Source organism: Myxine glutinosa, chromosome 4 (assembly GCF_964187855.1).
Source record: "Myxine glutinosa chromosome 4, kmMyxGlut1.1, whole genome shotgun sequence".
NCBI lineage: Eukaryota > Metazoa > Chordata > Myxini > Myxiniformes > Myxinidae > Myxine > Myxine glutinosa.
This window is the reverse complement of record NC_136264.1, coordinates 125,714,645-125,734,120: the sequence shown is the minus strand read 5'-3', so window position 1 is coordinate 125,734,120 and position 19,476 is coordinate 125,714,645. Positions and strand designations below refer to the sequence as shown.

General features: G+C 44.3%; 1 protein-coding gene across 2 annotated transcripts in view; it reads right to left on the bottom strand.

Annotated features, from left to right (window-relative positions):
- MED19 (mediator complex subunit 19) overlaps positions 1-19,476 on the bottom strand; it is a 61,423-nt gene that overhangs the window by 9,392 nt on the left and 32,555 nt on the right. For both annotated transcript variants that reach the window (XM_078776388.1, XM_078776387.1), the window contains exons 2-3: positions 5,675-5,797; positions 3,678-3,811 (exon numbers count right to left, since the gene is read on the bottom strand). In XM_078776388.1, coding sequence (XP_078632514.1) covers positions 3,678-3,811; positions 5,675-5,797 — 257 coding nt within the window. The remainder of the gene's footprint in view (positions 1-3,677; positions 3,812-5,674; positions 5,798-19,476) is intronic.

Here is a 19,476-nt window from a genome sequence, read left to right as displayed (position 1 = left end):
GTCAGTCCCAGTGAGTCGCAGAAGTCCTTTGCTGAGGAGCCATGGCTGGTGAGAGAGGAGCCCACACCCAGCCAACTGGCATGGCGACAATTGAAATCACCACATATGAGGAAGAGAGAGTTAGGATGAGTAGACAGAAGTTGGTCCATATTATCAGACAGCTTGATGTAGATGGAGTCATCACTGTTTGGTGGACGGTACAACACACATATGAACAAGAGGTGGGAGCGAAGGGGAAGCCGTAGCCAGAGGTATTCCTGGGGGTGAGGTGGAGGGAGTGCAGTGCAGGGCGAGTGAGGAAGAGAGTTTTTGATAAAGATAGCAACCCCACCTCCAGGACGAGGCTCAGGTCTATCATACCGGAGGAGGGAGTAACCCGGGAGAGATACTAAGGAATCAGAGACATCATGAAGGAGGAAAGTTTCTGTTAAGCAGATCACGTCTGGTTTGACAGAAGCAACCTGTATGGAGAGATCAGTTGAGGTTGAACGAAGGCTCCGGATGTTTGAGGTCCATACCGTTAATGAAGAGGAAGGGGGAGCATCGGATACAGAACAGGGGGGTGGAGGGGTAGGGTAAGATGTGGAAGAGGTAGGGAGAGCTGTTGAAGGTGTGTCAGAGATTTCAGAATAGCTCGGAGAAAGGGAAGGATGGGGCGGACAAAAGGTTTGATGGTGATTGGGTGAGGCACAACCACCTTTTAGAACCACCTTTCCCCGCAAAGCGGGGGTTGGCCTTTTTCGGGGACCGTGGTTGTTGTTGTTTTTTGGTCCCCTTTTTTGAAGCAATGTTTTACGGCCGGATGCCCTTCCTGCCGCCAACCCTTTTTGTCGCCTTTTACGACAAGCAGGGAATTACCAGTGAACTGGTACTCAATTTGCCGACCTCGGAAGGATGACAGGCTGAGTCAACCCCCCTGGCGTTAATTCAGCGATCGACCGGGATTCGAACCCAGGATCCTCGGATCCTAACCTGGCACCCTAGCCACTCGCCCAAAACCAGGCTAAAGTGCACAATGAGGTGTTATTTGAGGAGGGGGAAGAGCGAGGCAGAAGGTTGGGGGAGATGGAGGTGAGAGTTGGAAGAGGGAAGAAGTGGGGAGGACGCTTTGAGGAGGGGGAGTGAGAGGGGGGAAATTGAGAAGAAATGAGGGTGGGGAGATTTGAAGGGGAGGGGCGAGGGGGGAGTTTAGGAGGGAAGGGACAAGGGGAGGGATTTGAAAGGGATGGGATATGGGGGAGATTTGGAGGGGAGGGGTGAGGGGGGAGTCAAGGAGGGGAGGGGCGAGGGGGAGTCTTGGAGGGGAGGGGTGTGGGGGGAGTTTAGGAGAGAAGGGGAAAGGGGGGAGATTTGAAAGGGATGGGTGATGGGGAGGATTTAGGAGGGGAGTGGCAAGGGGGAAGATTTGGAGGGGAGGGGTGATGGGGAAGATTTCGATGGGAGGGGTTATGGGGAAGATTTGGAGGGGAGGGGTGAGATTGGATTTTTGAAAGTGTACGATTAATGGGAAACGAACATTTATTGCAAAATGAGTTTCTTGTGACCTTCGAGTCAAAAATACGTTTTAGGACGCTGGAGGGAGGATGGAGTGCAGGAGAGTTTAGGGAATGTAGAAAAGAGGCACTGAAAGATATGGAATTTTTTTTTGGGATGGATAGATTTGGTGAGCAAGTCGAAAGCAACCTTTTAAAGAAGAAGAAGAAAAAGGTGTTATAATATATGACGGAATACAGAACTTGAGGGGAAAGTGTAAACATTATAAGGTTAACAACAGTGAACGTTAACAGTGAACAGTAATAACTGTTATTACAGTAACAGTAATAACAGTGAACGTCGTTCGAAGAACGAACGAACGAATAAGAACGAATAAACGAATGAGAACAAAGAATAAGAACAGAGAAGGAAATGTTTTTTTTTTTTTTTTTTTTTTTAGTTGATTTTAAACAAGGAAGTAGGCTATGGGGTGAAAAGACTGGGAAAAGCAGAGAACGAAAGTTATTGGAGCACAAAAGACGGACCGCTGAGAGGAAAACGAAGCCTCAAGGTTGTACACTGTACAAGGCCTCAAAAGACACGGCACGATTTAACACGATTTTCTATACAGGTACGAAAGATTTGCACCGAAAATCTTCCTCGGGACACACGATACGTACAACACCATAAAATAAATACAGTTATAACGAAAATACAAATGGGAACAATTACTTAACTTCGATTTCGATGGAGAGTGTGCACAGCTGCGAATAAACGAAAACCTCGCCGGCAAGACCGGAAGCGGACCTCTTAATACGAGTTAAAGAAATAAATACGAGTTCCATTACAAGGAATTTCAACATAAGAGGCCATTAAGCTCATGAGGCCTGTGTAATGACAAGCTATAGTTGATTGCCCGTGCTCCATCCTTTTTAAATGCTGCGAGCAAACAAGGAAGCAGCATGTACCACTTTGAAAGTCTTTGGGATGACCCGGTCGGGGCTTGAACCACCAATCTCCCAAACTCAGAGCAGACGATGTAAACATTACTCCAGAGTCTGTTATGACCTTGTGGAGTATAGACAGAGCAGATGAATAAAGGTCTTGCAATAAGTTTTTTTGTTGATTGTGCAAAGCTATGAGTTTGGACATCAGGAGTGCCTGATACCGGCCTTTGCACATCCGAGAATCAAATCAATGATTGTGAGCTTTATGGAGAAACCACAGTGACCCATCGGTGGGGTTTGCTTTCCATAAGGAAAGGCAAGCTGCTTTCTCACAGTTGCCTCACCACACGTATCATTATACCACATACGGAATGTTGGGTCAGGTAGTGGGAAGCATGAAGGTATCAACTGATCGAGACCAATTCGAGGAATAGAGGGCAGAGCACAGGCCGGAAAAATCTACCCAATTAAACTGCCACGCATGGCAGTGCCTTGTTGGTTTCTTCAAGACCACCATGAAGTCAATTTCAAGAGGACATGATCTGAGAAAAGCCAGGGAGAGCTGGGGAAGAGAAAAAGTTTAGAGTGGAACTTAAACATGATCAAGTCTAAGAGAGTAGAAGCCAATGGAGGAAATTGTCAGTTGGAAATCCAAGAGATTAGATTAGGTCAAACCTCAGGGGGTCACAAAAGGATTTGGCTGCAATACCATGGGTGGTGTTTTAAGGACCAACACCAAAAAAGATGGAAGGGCAGCAGTTAAAGCCACCATGGATGAAGAAAAGAGGGAAGGGGTTGGAGGTGAGGAGGGAATACAAGTTAGCTGAAAGGGCCTCATACAAAGCAATCACAGTAAGGAGGATAACAAACAATGCATGAAGAAAGACATCGCTACAGACAGGGCCGTGAATCCCAAAAAATATTGCGTACGGATGAGGGAGGGACAGGGCAGAGTGGAGCTACGAGAAAAGGAGCTCTTCTCGTAGACCGGAACACTGCCACCAGCATGCATCATTTCAGGCCCAATGAAAGCGGTGCAAGGCATAACTGGGAAGGGAAACCCAAACAAAAAAGCCAGAAGAACCGGCAATTAAAAAGTACATAGTGAATATGTTACAGTAAGTAGCATAGTTAGGACTTGCGGGCAAACTCCAGGTGGTAAGCCAGAGAAGTCAAAGGTTGTGAGAGCCAACTGGCAGATCCAAACACAAATTGGCTGGAAAAACACAAACTCGAGTGCAGAGTAAAGTTTCTCACCGGACCAGCGTGGAGACGGAACCCAGTGAGCATTGAACCGGTTAAAGGGTGAAATTCTTTTGTAACAACAGGCGGTTTCTCCAGTAATAACCGCAATCCACTACCATCATGTGATGCCGGATTGTCAATCATTCCTACGTAATGAGTGAGGGAAGAGAAGGGAAGAGGAGAGAGAGCCTGTTTAGCATTCCCATCAGAACTGAACCCAGATTAAAATCCCATATACTTTGTGTATCAAAGACCTTGCAATTCATACATTAATTATACTGATATCAGCCAAGGTCAGTGTCCGACAAATTATTTATTTACAAGTTTAATTATGACATCAATGTTACAAAACAAAACTAGAAAGAGCAGAGATTGCAGACCCTCAACAGGACGTGTTTTCAGTGGTTTTTAAGGCTTTTGTGTCAAAACAAATATGGCGGCCGAACTACGTGACCGATGACATCATCATTTATTTTTTTCTCCACCAATTTATCCCGAGATTATGCTCAAGAAATTTCATCTTGATCGGTTGAAGTTTTGTACTTGTCGAATTAAGACGTCATAACGAGATAACGAGGTTAAAGATTAAGATTTCGGATAACGACATTTAAGATAACATAATGTCATAACGAGGCACCTATGACATCATCATGAACATATGTTATTCTACATGGAGAGTTCTTTACAATGTGCCATGTCTCAATTTTTTTCTATGCAGCACTTTCAGAGATAGAGATGCAAATTTATTCGGGTTTTCCAAGATGGCGGCCACACCACGTGACCGATATCTTCTTTTTTTTCCCCCACCAATTTATGCCTTCATGACGCTCAAGAAATTTCATCTTGATCGGATGAAGTTTTGTACTTGTCGAATTGACATCATTAACATTTTATTTCCCATGGAGAGTTCTTTACAATGAGCCATGTCTCAATTTTTTCGATTCAGCACTTTCAGAGATATCGAGGTACAAAATTTTCGGTTTTTTCAAGATGGCGCCCATACCACGTGACCTATGACATCATAATTATCATTACAAAACTTATACAGGTGGAGTTGCACCTATGGTGAAAATTTCCTGTCAATCAGACCAACGGTTGCAGAGAAAATAATTTATTCTGTGCGGACAAATACAGACAGACAGACAGACAAATGGACTCAAATGCAATACACTCTCCTCTGTCGAGGGTAATAAACGAACATTTAGTTGGATTCGAAGTAATATTGGCCTATCACTTTCACATAACAGACAGGTCGGTGGTCTCTCTGTCATCTACAACCTCCTTTCTGGTCTTGCACTCTCTGCTCTTTCTGTGCTTTGTCCCCCACTCCCCCCTCAACCCTCCAGGTTTCTGTAGGAAGCATGCAGTCCACCAACAACCCCCTTCTGGTGAAACTCCAAAAATCCGAATCACTGCTCACCTCCACTCATTCGTTCCTCTTTTTCCCGCATGTGGAACGAACTTCCACATTCTCTTCAATGTCATTCTTCCCTCCAGGTCTTCTCGAGAGCTGTTCACCACCATCTCAGATCATCCCCAATCCAACCTCCCTCCCCCCTCCCCCCCCCCCCCAATTACCCAAGCCCACCTCCCTCCAAATTTCCATTTTTGCCTGCCTGAGAATCTATGGCTGTAGCCATCTTATCCATCCTCTGTGTCCTCCCCTACCCCGTATTCTTCCACACATCGCTTATTTCTCCACTTCCCCCTCTATTTTATCTCTTATCCCTTCTGTTGGTGAGTTCCCCCTCTCTTTCTAATGTTTATTATGTTAGGTCCTCATCCATTCTATGTTCTAGCTCCTCCACAAGCTTAGACATTCTATGCAAAAGGATACCTTAATAATCTCTCTGGTTTACAGATCGGGCCTCAATTAATCAATCTGAACACAACAGAAATAATGATGAACACAGCCTTGGCCCAAATTAATCCAACAACTCTGAATGTCCAATGAAAGTGCAATAGAAATGGCTTTTGAAAGCCACTCTGAGGCCCATGTATGCAATCACCTGGCAGATCAGGAAGAAAATGACTGAGTTTTTCCTTCACTTTCTTCCCACAAAACTTGCTGTAAGCTCCATCCAGGTTGTAATGCGATATGAGGTTTGTACTCCCACTCAGTTCTGGGCTCGCTGTGCACACACAGACATAAATACAAATGCACAATTAATTACAAAACTTCTTATAACACTCAGGATGTGTTCCAGAGGAGTGAGCGTTGTAGGAAAACAGCACCAAAAGACAGTATAGGACAGCTTCATTGGGCATCGGATATCACTACGTACAAATATTATAATTGAGTTATACAAGAAAACAAGACATTATTTGACAGATATGCCCCACCCACATCAAATCTGCTTACTGTAACCTAGACCTAAACTCCCAAGACCATTTGACCTCAATATATAATCTGTACCGCATATGTATCATGATACACGTACTTGGTTTGGTTCAAAACCAACCTCAATTTCAACATGTTTACCTGACATGACCTCTGACCTTTGACCTCTTGATGCCAAAATCTAATCAGTTCATCTGTTCATCATAATATATACTTATACCAAGTTTGGTCAAAATCTCATCAATGGTTCACAAATTACCATGGCAACTTAATTGTTACCCAACGGGATCTCTGCCTTTGACCTCTTGACCCCATAATCTAATCCGTTTATCTTTACATCATTATAACAGAGTGGTCCAGAAACCCTGGGCACATTTTGAAGAATGATACCTGCAACAAACAACTAAGTTTATTATTGTTCTTTGGTGCAAAACAAAACATTATTACTCGTTAAACAGTTGAATCAGTCTAATCAGTCTAATATACATGAAACAAATCAGTTCAAATGTTCAAACTGCACTGACACACAGTTCTGCATGTTTCAGTCATTAAGGCAGCAGTCTCATTACGGATGAATTGTTTCAAGTCTCTAAGGGTCGTAGGATTCCTCGCATACACTTTGTGTTTGAGGAAACCCCAAATGAAGAAATCACAGAGTGTTGTTAAATCACAAGACTAATGTGGCCATTAAATCAGACCATGACGGCCAATCCACTTGTAATGAGCAGGCGCACCATCATGCATGAACCACGCCATAAAAACAGCCATAAAAACATTGCCTCAAAACAGGGAACCATGATTGTCATGGGGCCCGCAAGGCTAACCCCTGCTCTAGCGGGGAAAAATGGCCTTAAAACGATCATTCATTCATTCATCCATTAACCCAAGCAATGTTTCACATGCCTCAATGAGCCTGTCAAAATCATCCTCAGATAGTTGGTGAATTAATCTGGTATAGTGGGGTGCCCGGACACTCAGTCATTTCAAATTAATGCAAAAGTTTCGTTTTCAGTACCAATTTGAAGGTAAGGGCCTATATAACAATTTTGGGGCGAGTGTCAAGTACCCATATCACAAAAAAATTTTGGGGGGGAGGGGGGATTTGGAGGATTTTTTTCGTCACGAATCTTCCCGGTACCCACCTGCGTTGTCATCCGAAGGGTCCCTCAACTCTTGTACCAAGTCGACGGCCCTCTTCCACTGGATCAGACAGCACGTCTTCCTTCAAGTTTAAGGGTAAGCAATACTGCTGCAAGTTTATGCATGAAGTGCCATCCCTCATGGAGGAATTTGCAACTATCGTCGACACTCCATTCCAAACATCGCCAAGGCTGAAAGAAGTGGCAATGAACTTTGTCTGTAGGCTGCACTCCAATGAGTCAAACGAGGACAATGACATTGACCTCGTTCGAATGAGGGTGTTCTCACAGAAGACTAGGGATGTGGAGAGAATTCCTCCAACGAGTGATGCTTTGGATCAACATCTCAGAAGGAGTGTCTTCCAAGCGAGCATCTGAACAACAGCCCAAAGGTCCATGATGCCTGTCAACAACCCCACTAATCATGGGTGTAAGGAAGAGGACGGCAAGTTGCTTCCCATTTGGACCTCGATGCCCCTCGCCAAGGATGTATTCCACCCGGATGTGAAGTGCTCTTGCACAAGTACCTGCGCTCTGTGCAAGTGCATGAGGACAAAGTTGAAGTGCACACGTCTGTGCAAGTGCAAATGCGAGAAGTAGCTGGACCAGAAGAATTTTCAATACTGACATGTATATATGGTCGATTTGTTAGCCAATTTCTTATTAAAACTATTGTTCAAGGAGTTATTCAAACAATTGTCTAAGCAGTTACTCACCACCATATCGTAGCACAGTTAAAAGATAAATAAAAATGTCACGATATCATTGGGCCCAAGTATAATTGTCCAGTTTATTTTAAATTGTCCAGTATAATTGTACAGTTTATTTTTAAAAAACATGTTTCAGCTTACCGGGTTTATGACCCTTGATCTTTTTTTGTGGCTATGCGCCGATACAGTCAAAATTTATTGCTTCTATGGGCAATATGCTTGAAATACAAGTTGCTACTCCTGATCCTGAATCCATACATAACTCATATGTTCAGATCGGATCATCCAATCAAAAGTTATAACAGTTTCCATATTTCGCATAGGGTGGTGGGGGGTCAGGAACCCCCTACGTCCCCAGAAGCCCCATTTTTTTATCCGAGTGCTTGACACTCGAACCAAAATTGTTCTCTGGGCCCTTACCTTCAAATTGGTACTGAAAACGAAACTTTTGCATCAATTTGAAATGAAAAGAAAAAATTACCCATGCACGGCCCCCCGCTAGTATGTATGGTTTCGCATGAAGGTCTTTTAGTATTCTTCGAATCAATGATCGGCTTATGTTGCTGATGTTTGATAAACAACAACAGGCATTTTAAGGCCATTTTCCCTGCTAGAATGGGGGTTAGCCTTGCGGGCCCCATGACAACATTTGATAAACGAGAGTTCAAAATGGTGTGTTACTGTCGAGTTGTTGAATGACCGCTCTGCTTTCCTTAGTGCGAACAGCTACCTGTTTTGGAAGAATGCTGGAGGTTTCATCAAACTGCTTGTTTATTCTGCCGATGGTTCTTTTGTCAATTGCGTCGGTGCCACATTCTTTGACAAGTTGTCTGTGAACTTCAGCCGAATTTCCATACAGAATACAAGCGTACAGTGTGAATTTTCTGTCTCACGATATCCTACGTCATATTAAGGCGTCAAATTCACAATGAAATGAACTAATGCAAAGACAAACGTGTGCAGCACAGTGAGCAAAGCTCACCCCGATCCATATCACGTGATGCACCTCATCCTGTTGCGTATCACGTGATGCCTGTGCGTGTTGAAGCAGTCACATCCATTTACGAGCAATCATGCTTTGTTTTGCACCAACAAACAATAAAAAACCTAATGGTTTGTTGCAGGTATCATTCTTCAAAATGTGCCCAGGGTTTCTGGACCACCCTGTATATACTTGTACCAAGTTTGTCTTATTCCCTTCACCAGTTCTCAAGTTATTGGGGTAACAAAAAGTTATTACAGACTGCAGCTCTCCAAAATTTGATCATTATACTCATCAAGTGCTGTATCTGAAAAGAACGAGATTGTTAATTGTGTTTACAGGAAATACAAGAATAAACATGATTCAAAAACACTCGGCCGCGTATGTTACATAGGGGGATAGCAAGTATTTTTATATTGCTTTAAAAAGTATTACTACATATTGTACACCGCTCCTTTCCTATGCCATCTCCAGGCATTGCAAATCGTCATTGCTGGGCACCGAAGGGGGCTCGGCAGTGACGCACGCTGAAAGAGAGTACTCAGTTTTCACTCTGGTTGTTTGTTTTCTTGCTTTCTTGTTTGTTTGTTTGTTTGTTTGTTTGTTTGTTTCTTGGTTGTCCGGACGATATCTCAGCCATCCTTTGAGCTAGGAAGCTGAAATTTCGGCACAATAGTGAGCAAGTCCTTTGTCAAAAACAGTATTTTTTGTTTTTTGATTAATCAATAAATTGAGGAGTTATTTAATTATTAGCGATTAATTAAGTACTTATTTAATTAATCAAATTTCCTTTCTCTTCTGACCATTAACTCAGGCACCTTTTGAGTTAGGAAGCTGATATTTGGACATGCCAATGACCAGGTGATTTGCCTGCAAAGGCTATTTTTGATTTATTAATTAATCAATTAATCGATGAATTATTTAATTATTCGATTAATGACAAAAAAAAAAAAAATTTTTAAGTTACAGATTCTGATGAAATCGTGGTAGTTTATGTGTTCTCTGACCAAATTAATTAATAATTTAATTTTTTTATGATTATTATTTATTTCTTTTCATTATTAATCATTTATTTATTTTCTTTCTCATTTGGCCAATTTCTCAGGCACCTTTTGAGCTGGGAAGATAATATTTGGACATGAGTGACCAAGTGATGTGGCTATCAAGGATATTTTTGATTTATTGATTAATCATTTCATCTATTAATTATTTATTGATTAATCGATTAATTATTTATTGAGTAATCAATTAATTATTTAATTTTTTATAAATGACTTATTTAATTAAATTTCTAAAAGATACATCTTCGGATGAAGCACTAGTGGTTTAGTTATGCGATTAGCCAATTGATTATGAAAATATTTTGTGATAATCTTTTATTGATTTTAATTATACAATTAATCAATCAATTAGTGCACACCTCTCCCTCCAAATGCAGCCTCAATAAGCTGCACTGCGGTATTGCCGGGGCGCCTCCCGCGCTGCAGCATATTTAATTATTTGGTATGGGGCGGTGTACTTTGAATGTATGTGTACTTGTATATATATAATTTTGGGGGCTGCTTCCATGTCCATCATGCTTTATTCCAAATGGTTCCTGCTGGCATACTGTTGGATTCACAACATTCAAGTGCCACATCCTGCTTCGTCTTCCATTCCAGAAAGAATACAGGCATTTTTATAACTATACAGACACAAATTTTTGTTCCAAGTACATAAATTATTAGGTTTCCAACAGTACCATTAATATTCATCTACGACAACAGGAACTCTTTTGAATAAAGCATATTCATATTTATGAATAAAGCATAAATAAAGCATTTTGACGACGAGTCAAATCCCCCCACATCTCAAGCCGTTCGCCGTTCGCTTTGGCGTTGCGAATGGACCAAACCATTTCATGTAAATAGAGGGGGGGGATATAATTTTAGATAGATATATAGTACGGGCATATATATAGTACGGGCATGCCCTAGTACCAGTAAATCCACCAAGCAATGGCTCAAAAGAAAGAAATGGAGGGTTCTGGAATGGCCAAGTCAAAGCCCGGATCGAAATCCCATTGAGATGTGGGGGGATTTGAAACGAGCTGTGCATGCAAGAAACCCCTCAAACATCGCACAGCTGAAAGAATTCTGCATGGAGGAGTGGGCAAAAATTTCTCCCAGTCGATGTCAGAGACTGGTAGACAGTTATAAGAAACCCCTACTTGAGGTTGTTTCTGCCAAAGGGGGCAATACCACCTATTCGAGCCAAGGGTGTACCTACTTTTTCCACATGTGAAATTTGCATTTATGTTTATTTAAATTATACAATGGACTACAAAATGTAAATGTTTCATGATATTTGTTATATTATATCACCTTTATCTATCAATATTGTTGAAATGAAGATCAACTGAGGGCCTTTCACTCACTCACCGCAGGCAGGTAGGTGGTCTTTCTGTCTTCTACCGACTCCTCTCCGGCCTTGCTCCCCCAGCTCTCTCCGTGCTCTGTCCCCCAAATATTCCTACAGGTCGCACAAGATCTGCCAGCAACCCTCTGATGGTTAAACTGCCGAAATCTCGGCTCTCTGCTCACCTTCACTCTTTCGTTCCTCTTTTCTCCCGCCTGTGGAACAAACTCCCACACTCCCTTCAATCCCTCTCCTCCCTCCAGGTCTTTAAAACAGCTGTTCACCACCATCTCTTATCTTCCCCCATCCATAACCTTGATCTTTTCTACCCCCACTAATTCACCCCAGATCCACCTTGTTTGAAATTCCAACTTATTTCCTGGAAATCCTGGCAGTGTCCATATGTTTATACCTCTCCCACCCCCCCCCCCCCTTCACATGCCTCCCCCCCTTCACATGCCTCCCCCCTTCACATGCCTCCCCCCCAAAGCCCTCTCCCTCCCACAGATCTCTCGATGTCTCCATGTCTCTCGGTCCCTGCTCTCAAATGTTGTGTTTGTGTCCTTCCCCCTCTCTCCCCATCTTGTCTACCGCTCCCGATGTTATTTGTTTTATGTGTCTGTTTGTCTTTCTGTGTGATTAATTTTCGCTCTTTCACGAGCCTCGATCTTGTATACAAAAAAAAAAAAAAAAAAAAAAAAAAAAAAAAAAAAAAAAAAAAAATAGCTGTATGTTGAAATATGTTGAAAAAGTCAAAACTTTACATGGGGTGTACTTACTTTTTCACGTGACTGTACGCGCGCACACACACACACACACACACACACACACACACACACACACACACACACACACACACACACACACACACACACACACACACACACACAAAGAGCAAACCAGGGTTTCATCCGCAGCTCAATTGATAATAACAATAATCATAATTCATTTATTTTGTATAGCGCTTTTCAGAAGCCCAAAGGCGCTTTGACAGAGTGGAAAACATAATGCATAACAATACATGAAAACAACAATTGCAAAAAGACAAGAATCAATCGGGAAATATTTAAAGCAAAAGGAGGGAGAAGGAGAAGAGATAGTCAGGGGTTAAATGCTGTGGGTTGAATGTTGAATGCAGTGTTGAACAGGTGGGTCTTTAGTGATGTTTTGAATGTGGTGAGTGAGGAGGAGTCTCTGATGGTGTGAGGTAGTGAGTTCCAGAGGGTGGGAGCAGCGATGGAGAAGGCCCTGTCCCCCCAGGATCTGAATTTGGTCTGCATGGGGGGGGGGGGGGGGTCAGGAGGTTGGTACCAGCAGAGTGAAGGTTGCGGGTGGGAGTGTGTCTGAAGAGGAGGTCAGCCAGGTAGGATGGGGCCAGGTTATGGAGGGCTTTGTATGTCAAGAGGAGGATTTTGTTCTGGATTCTCTGGGGGATGGGGAGCCAGTGAAGCTTGTAAAGGACGGGGGTGATGTGGTCACGGATCCGGGAATGGGTGAGTAGACGGGCAGCGGAGTTCTGAATGTATTGGAGTTTATTGGTGATTTTTGAGGGTGAACCATAGAGGAGGCTATTGCAGTAGTCCAGACGGGAGGTGATGAAGGCGTGGATGAGGGTTTCTGCAGCCGTGGAGGAGAGGGATGAGCGGAGACGGGCAATGTTTTTCAGGTGAAAGCAGGCTGACTTTGTGATCTGTTTAGTGTATTTGTCGAAGGAGAGGGTTTGGTCAAAGATGATGCCAAGATTCCGGATGTGAGGGGAGGTGGATACTGGGATACCGTCGATGTTGAGGGCAAAGTTATGGGTGGATTTTGTGAGCGTTTTTGGGCCAATGATGATTATTTCAGATTTATCACAGTTAAGCTTGAGGAAGTTGATTTGAACCCAGGATTTTATTTCAGTGATGCAGTTTGTCAGGATAGAGTGGGTGTCGGTGGAGACGGACTTGGTGGAGATGAAAAGCTGGATGTCATCGGCGAAGCAGTGGAATTGGAGACCATGACGGCGGATTAAGTGACCGAGGGGGGACAGGTAAAGGATGAAGAGGAGGGGGCCAAGAACTGAACCTTGGGGGACACCTTGGGGGAGGGGAGCAGTGGGGGATTTGCAGTTATTGATGGAGATGAACTGGCGTCTGTCAGAGAGGTATGATTTAATCCAAGAGAGGGCAGTGCCGGTCACGTTAAAGGTGGATTCAAGTCGGGTGAGGAGGATGGTGTGATCGATGGTGTCAAAGGCAGCGCTGAGGTCGAGGAGGACGAGAATGTTGAGGTTGCCAGCATCAGAGGAGAGGAGAAGGTCGTTGGTGATTTTGAGGAGAGCAGTTTCAGTACTGTGGTTGGAGCGGAATCTGGATTGGAATGCTTCATACAGGTTATTGGCAGAGAGGTGATGTTTGAGTTGAGTGGCTACAGTGCGTTCCAAAACTTTTGACAGAAAGGGTAGGTTGGAGATGGGTCTGAAGTTGTTTAGGGTGTCAGGGTTTAGTCCAGGTCTTTTTAGAATGGGGGTAACAGCAGCAATTTTGAGGGAAGGTGGGACGATGCCTGTAGACAGGGAGGAGTTTATTGTTGCAATGATAAGTGGAGAGAGAGCAGGGAGGGAGGCCTTGACAAAGCTGGAGGGGATGGGGTCAAGAGTGCAGGTGGCAGTTTTCATTCCTATGAGGAGTTCAGAGAGGTCAGTAGGGGAGATTGGGGAGAACCGAGACAGGGGATGGCAGGACAAGGGGGGGCAGGTGGTTGGAGGGGGAGCGGGTGCGGCGGTGGTCAAGCTGTTGTAGATGTTGTCAATTTTGCGTTGGAAGAAAGAGAGGAAGGAGATGCAGTTGTCTACTGTGAATGACTGGGTGGTGGTGTTCAGGGGGCGGAGGAGTTTGTTTATTGTCGAGAAGAGTGCTTTTGGGTTTCCGGAGCCAGAGTGGATAATTTGAGAGTAGTAGGCGGAGCGGGCACGGGAGAGGGCATCTTTGTAGTGTTGTCGGTGGTCCTTGTAGGCTTGGGAGTGAACTGTGAGACCTGTTTTATTGCGGAGTCTTTCAAGTTGGCGAGCACGAGTTTTCATCAGGCAGAGTTCAGGGGTAAACCAGGGAGCAGAATGGGTGAAAGAAACTGTTTTGGTTTTTACAGGCGCAAGCTGGTCAAGGCAGGAGGAGAGAGTGTGGTTGTAGTAGTCAGTGAGGTCAGAAGGGGTGTGGAGGTCAACGAAGGGAGAAGTGGACATTTTGTCAGAGAGGGTGGATGAGAATGAGGTAGGTGAAAGAGCGTTTAGCTTACGGAAGTTGATAGTGCGATAATGCCTTGGTGCTGGGGTGGGGATGTTGATGGTCATAGTGATGGCTAAGTGGTCAGAGAGGGTGAGGTCGGAGCCAGAGAGATGGTGCAAGATTAATCCAGTGGAGCAGACAAGGTCCAAAATGTGACCACGGATATGGGTAGGAAAGTCGACATGTTGAGTGAGGTTAAAGCAGGTGAGTAAATCAGTGAAGTCAGTGGTTATTGTGGAGTCAGTGGAGTCCATGTGGATATTGAAATCACCGAGGAGGAGGATTGAGGGGGAGAGGGAACATAGCTGGGTCAGAAAGTAGGAGAAGTCAGACAGGAATGATGGGTGTGGTTTGGGAGGGCGGTAGGCGACAGCCATGACTGACTGCGTGCGACCAGAGAGTTTTAAAAGCCAGGTGTTCAAATGATGAGGATGAGGCGATGGGGATGAGGCTGGTCCTGATGTCTTGACGGTGGATAACGGCAATTCCACCACCTCGGCCCCCCGAGCGTGGTTTATTGACGTAGGAATATCCATTGGGTGTGGTGAGGTTGAGTGTGTAGTAGTCCAGAGGTTGTTGCCAGGTTTCGGTGAGACAGAGAAAGTCCAGTTTGTTATCCAGGATGTATTCGTTCAGGATGAGGCATTTGTTGTTGAGGGACCAGGTGTTGAACAGGGTGAGCTTGATGTTGTTTTGAACAGCAGGGGATGAATTCAGGTGATTTAGCCAGGGTTCGTAGGCAGGATGTGCATTGTGTGTGCGTTGCTGCGTTGCTGTGACCAGGTGCGCTGGGACGAAGAGTGAGAGTGCGCTGAGCCGACCAGAGGACGGGGATGGAGTGACCTGATTGCAAATATACAAACTTACGACCGGAGCCACGGTGAATGTACCTGGGTCGTCGGAGGAGTCGATTTGATTTGATGGCAGAGATGCATGATGGGGTGGAGCGGGTATTGAGCAGAAGGAGCCTTGCGGCGGAGTACCGCAGAGCCATGTCAGGCAGGAGCGGAGAGACGAGATGAGGCCAAGGTTGAGGAGGTGAAACAATGGTCCCAACCCACGGATGCGGGCCCGAGGAAACGAAGGAGCCAGGTAGGTGAAGCCAGGAGCAGAGCCGGGAGCAAGCAGAGGGCAGGCAGGAGCAAAGAGACGATCACGAGGCCAAGGTTGATCACAGCAAAGCGGCAAATGCAGTGGCAATCGACCGCCGCCGCTACAAATCTAGATCACGGCGGGAAACCGCCACCAAACCGCTGCGATGGTCACAACCCACGAGAGCGTGCCCGAGGAAACAGCGAGCAGGCGAAGGAGCCGGGCAGGCGAAGCAGGGAGCAGAGCTGGGGCTATGCAGAGGGCAGACTCAGTGGCCAAAAAATCCGCACGACCACCAAAAAAGCAAGCAACTGACAGTGGCCCGGTCGAAGAAGCGGCGAGCATGTGACGCCTGCGTCCTCTTCATACCGGACCGGAAGCGGGATGGAATCCTGTTCCCCCCTCTGAGCTGGTGCTCCTGCCTCTCACCTAGCTCGGCTTCATGTTGTTGAAACCAAAGCTTTCAGAATCATTGGAATCTCCTGCGATGAAGCTAACTCCGAGGGCCTTTCACTCACTCACCGCAGGCAGGTTGGTGGTCTTTCTGTCTTCTACCGACTCCTCTCCGGCCTTGCTCCTCCAGCTCTCTCTGTGCTCTGGCCCCCTAATATTCCTACAGGTCGCACAAGATCTGCCAGCAACCCTCTTATGGTTAAACTGCCAAAATCTAGGCTCTCTGCTCACCTTCACTCTTTCATTCCCCTTTTCTCCCACCTCTGGAACAAACTCCCCCACTCCCTTCAATCCCACTCCTCCCTCCAGGTCTTTAAAACAGCTGTTCACCACCATCTCGAATCATTCCCCATCCAAAACCTTGATCTTTTCTACCCCCACTAATTCACCCCAGATACACTTCTTTTTTTTGGAAATTCCAACTTCTTTCCTGGAAGTCCTTGCAGTGTTGATGTGTTTTATACCTCTCCCACCTCCCCCCCCAAGCCCTCCCCCTCCCACATTTATCTCAATGTCCCTGCTCTCAAATGTTGTGTTTGTGTCCTTCCCCCTCTCTCCCCATCTTGTCTACCGCTCCCCTTATTTTGTGTTTTATGTGTCGGTTTGACTTTTTGTGTGATTAATGTTAGCCCTTTCACGAGCCTCGATCTTGTATACAAAAAAAACAAAAAAAAAACCCAGCTCATACAGAGACCAGGCACCACCATGGAAACAGAGGCTAGATGCACAAAGGGAGCAACTGAGAAAAGAAACAGGACAAAAAACAGCAATTTACAAGGAGAAATTAAAGTCCAAAGCTAATGAGGAGAATTCAAAAAAATTAAATAGAAAATAGAAAATTGAAAATAGACCTTGAGGTAATGGTTGCTGAAAGCAAACTCAAAAAAAAGAGATGATCACAAGAAAGATAAAAATTATGAAGAAGTCAACAAAGGCAGAAAACAGAACTACACATTTGAAAATAACTCAAAAATATTCTACCGTGAACTAGGGAATAAAGCAAAACATGTCAAATCCTCCCCTCCTTTCCTTCCCCCCACGCCATGCCCGAGAAAGATCAACTTCAAAATTTCTGAAAAGGAATGCATGAACACCCAAAAATGCACAAAGAAGCTGATTGGTTCAAAAATTGGAGGGAAAAAAGTAAAAGTACAACACCTAAAGGAAATGCCTCCAGTGATATTTAATGAAGACAAAAAAAATAAAACAATTAGCAAAAATACCAAACTTTAAAAGCCCAGGCGCAGGCCCAGATGGAATTCAAAACTTGTGCTTAAAGCAACCAGATGCTCTCCACAATCACTACGCTTGAGCATTCAACAAACTTATCCAAAGGGAGAGGCCCTTGGATGAGTGGCTCACAGTAGGTCACACCTTCCTCATCCAAAAGTCTGAAGAGGCCCAACTACCTCAAGTATGGACCAATAACCTGTCTGCCAACAACATACAAACTCCTGACAGGAATCATCACAGAGATGATATAGATATACCATCACTGAATACAAGGAGGAGGCCTAGAGGCAGAAGAGAAGGGATGTAAGAGGATACTATGGAACAATAGACCACCTCCTACTAAGCAAGGCCATACTCAAAAATTGCAATACAAGAGGACCAAAATTATCCACAGCATGGATGGACTAGAAAAAAGCTTTTGAATATCCCACATTCATGGATGATAAAATGCATGCAATTGTACAAGATCAACCCCCAAATAATCAAACTGATAGAGAAAGTGATGGAGCTTAGAAATACCACATTGATATTCCAGCATTCGGAAGGAAATATCGAAATACCAGGAGTGACGTCGAGGAATCTTCCAGGGAGACAGCCTTTCACCCCTCCTGTTTTGCCTGGCCCTGGCCCCACTGTGCAACCTTATTAATGAGCAAGGACATGGATACACCCTAACAACCAATAGAAGAACGTCTAAAGAGACAAGAAAGGTGACCCATCTACTGTACATCAATAATTAAAAACTCTTTGTACCAATTGACAAAAATTTGGCAGAACAACTCGAATTAGTGAAACAGTACTCCACCGACCTTCAAAAGGAATTTTGGCCTGGATAAGTGTGCCAAATGCACATTCATACAAGGTAGACCAACAAAAACAGACAACACAAAAATTGACACAAATACAACAATACAGGAGCCAGACAACGAAGCATCATAAAAATACCTTGGAGTAGAAGAGGGCCACCAAATATGTCACAAACAATGTGCAAAACAATTACCAAAGAATACCTGCGTAGAACGAGGCTGATCCTGAAAACTAGTGCTGTTAGCTAGATTCAAAATCCCGTCTCGTAACCGTCTCGATAAATTTTCTATTTTCATAACGGGATCTCGGGTCGGCTCGGTTCCTGACAAAGCAATACATTTAAAAAAAAAAAAAAAGGCTTCAAAAATAATGGAATTTCATTACAATATATAAACAACAATGAAAAAATTTCATTTCTGATGTTGAGTACTTAAATTCCGACTTAGCTTCCATTTACCGGGATGAAATAAAATACACCGCCTACATGCAGATGATTGGCCACCGATGGGACCGGGTTATCTCATTACAGTTTGTATTGTCGTGTAATTTCTTGCTCGGAATGTCAGAGAGAGGGAGAAAATGTTTCTGCCCAGGCATATTCGAGTCCTGGTTGGAGTTTCATTATCATTTTGTGAGTTGTGATCGGGCATGTCAAGCGTTCTCGTAGCTCGCGCGCGTACACGTACGACCGTTCGATATTCATGATAGTTCAATAGTTGCCGCGTCCTGCTGCTGCGCACATGTGCATGTTACTTTTTTTTAAATAGTTCCGTTAAGCGGGCTATAATGACGCAGCGTTGCGTGCCTCAACTCAAATCGGAATGTACAATTTTTTGTTCAACCCGTTGATAGCCGTTCGGTGGACGGATCGAATATACCGACCCCTTATTCCAGAAATTGAAACTAATAACGCTAAATAACGCCTTTCATCGAATGTTCACGTGTTTTAACAATTGTCGACTGATAAGGCACCCAAGTTATCCAAGCCCATGCTTTGATCAACCCGACTGCGTTACCTGAATTCCTCCTGTCTGTTTGTCCATTTGTTTGTGAACACAATATCTCAAAACGTTGTGGACAGATTCGGACGAAATTTTGTGGAGATGCAGCATGTGTGACAAGGACGACATGATTAGATGTTGGTGAAGATCCGGATTCGGAATTCGGATTCGTTTGCAGTGCATTGTTTGTTGACGAGGGGAAAATCCTGGAACAGTGAGTTTACTTTATCTATCATCGTTTGTGTCAGTTCAGCTGCACTTGCGAAAAATGATGCTTGTGCAGAAGCAGAGTAATGAAAGCAAGGCTCAATAAATGCCTCTATTATGGAAAATATCTGCAAGAAGTTGGAATTTTAACCGGGATTTTTTTACCGAGAAATTGCGTCAGTCAAT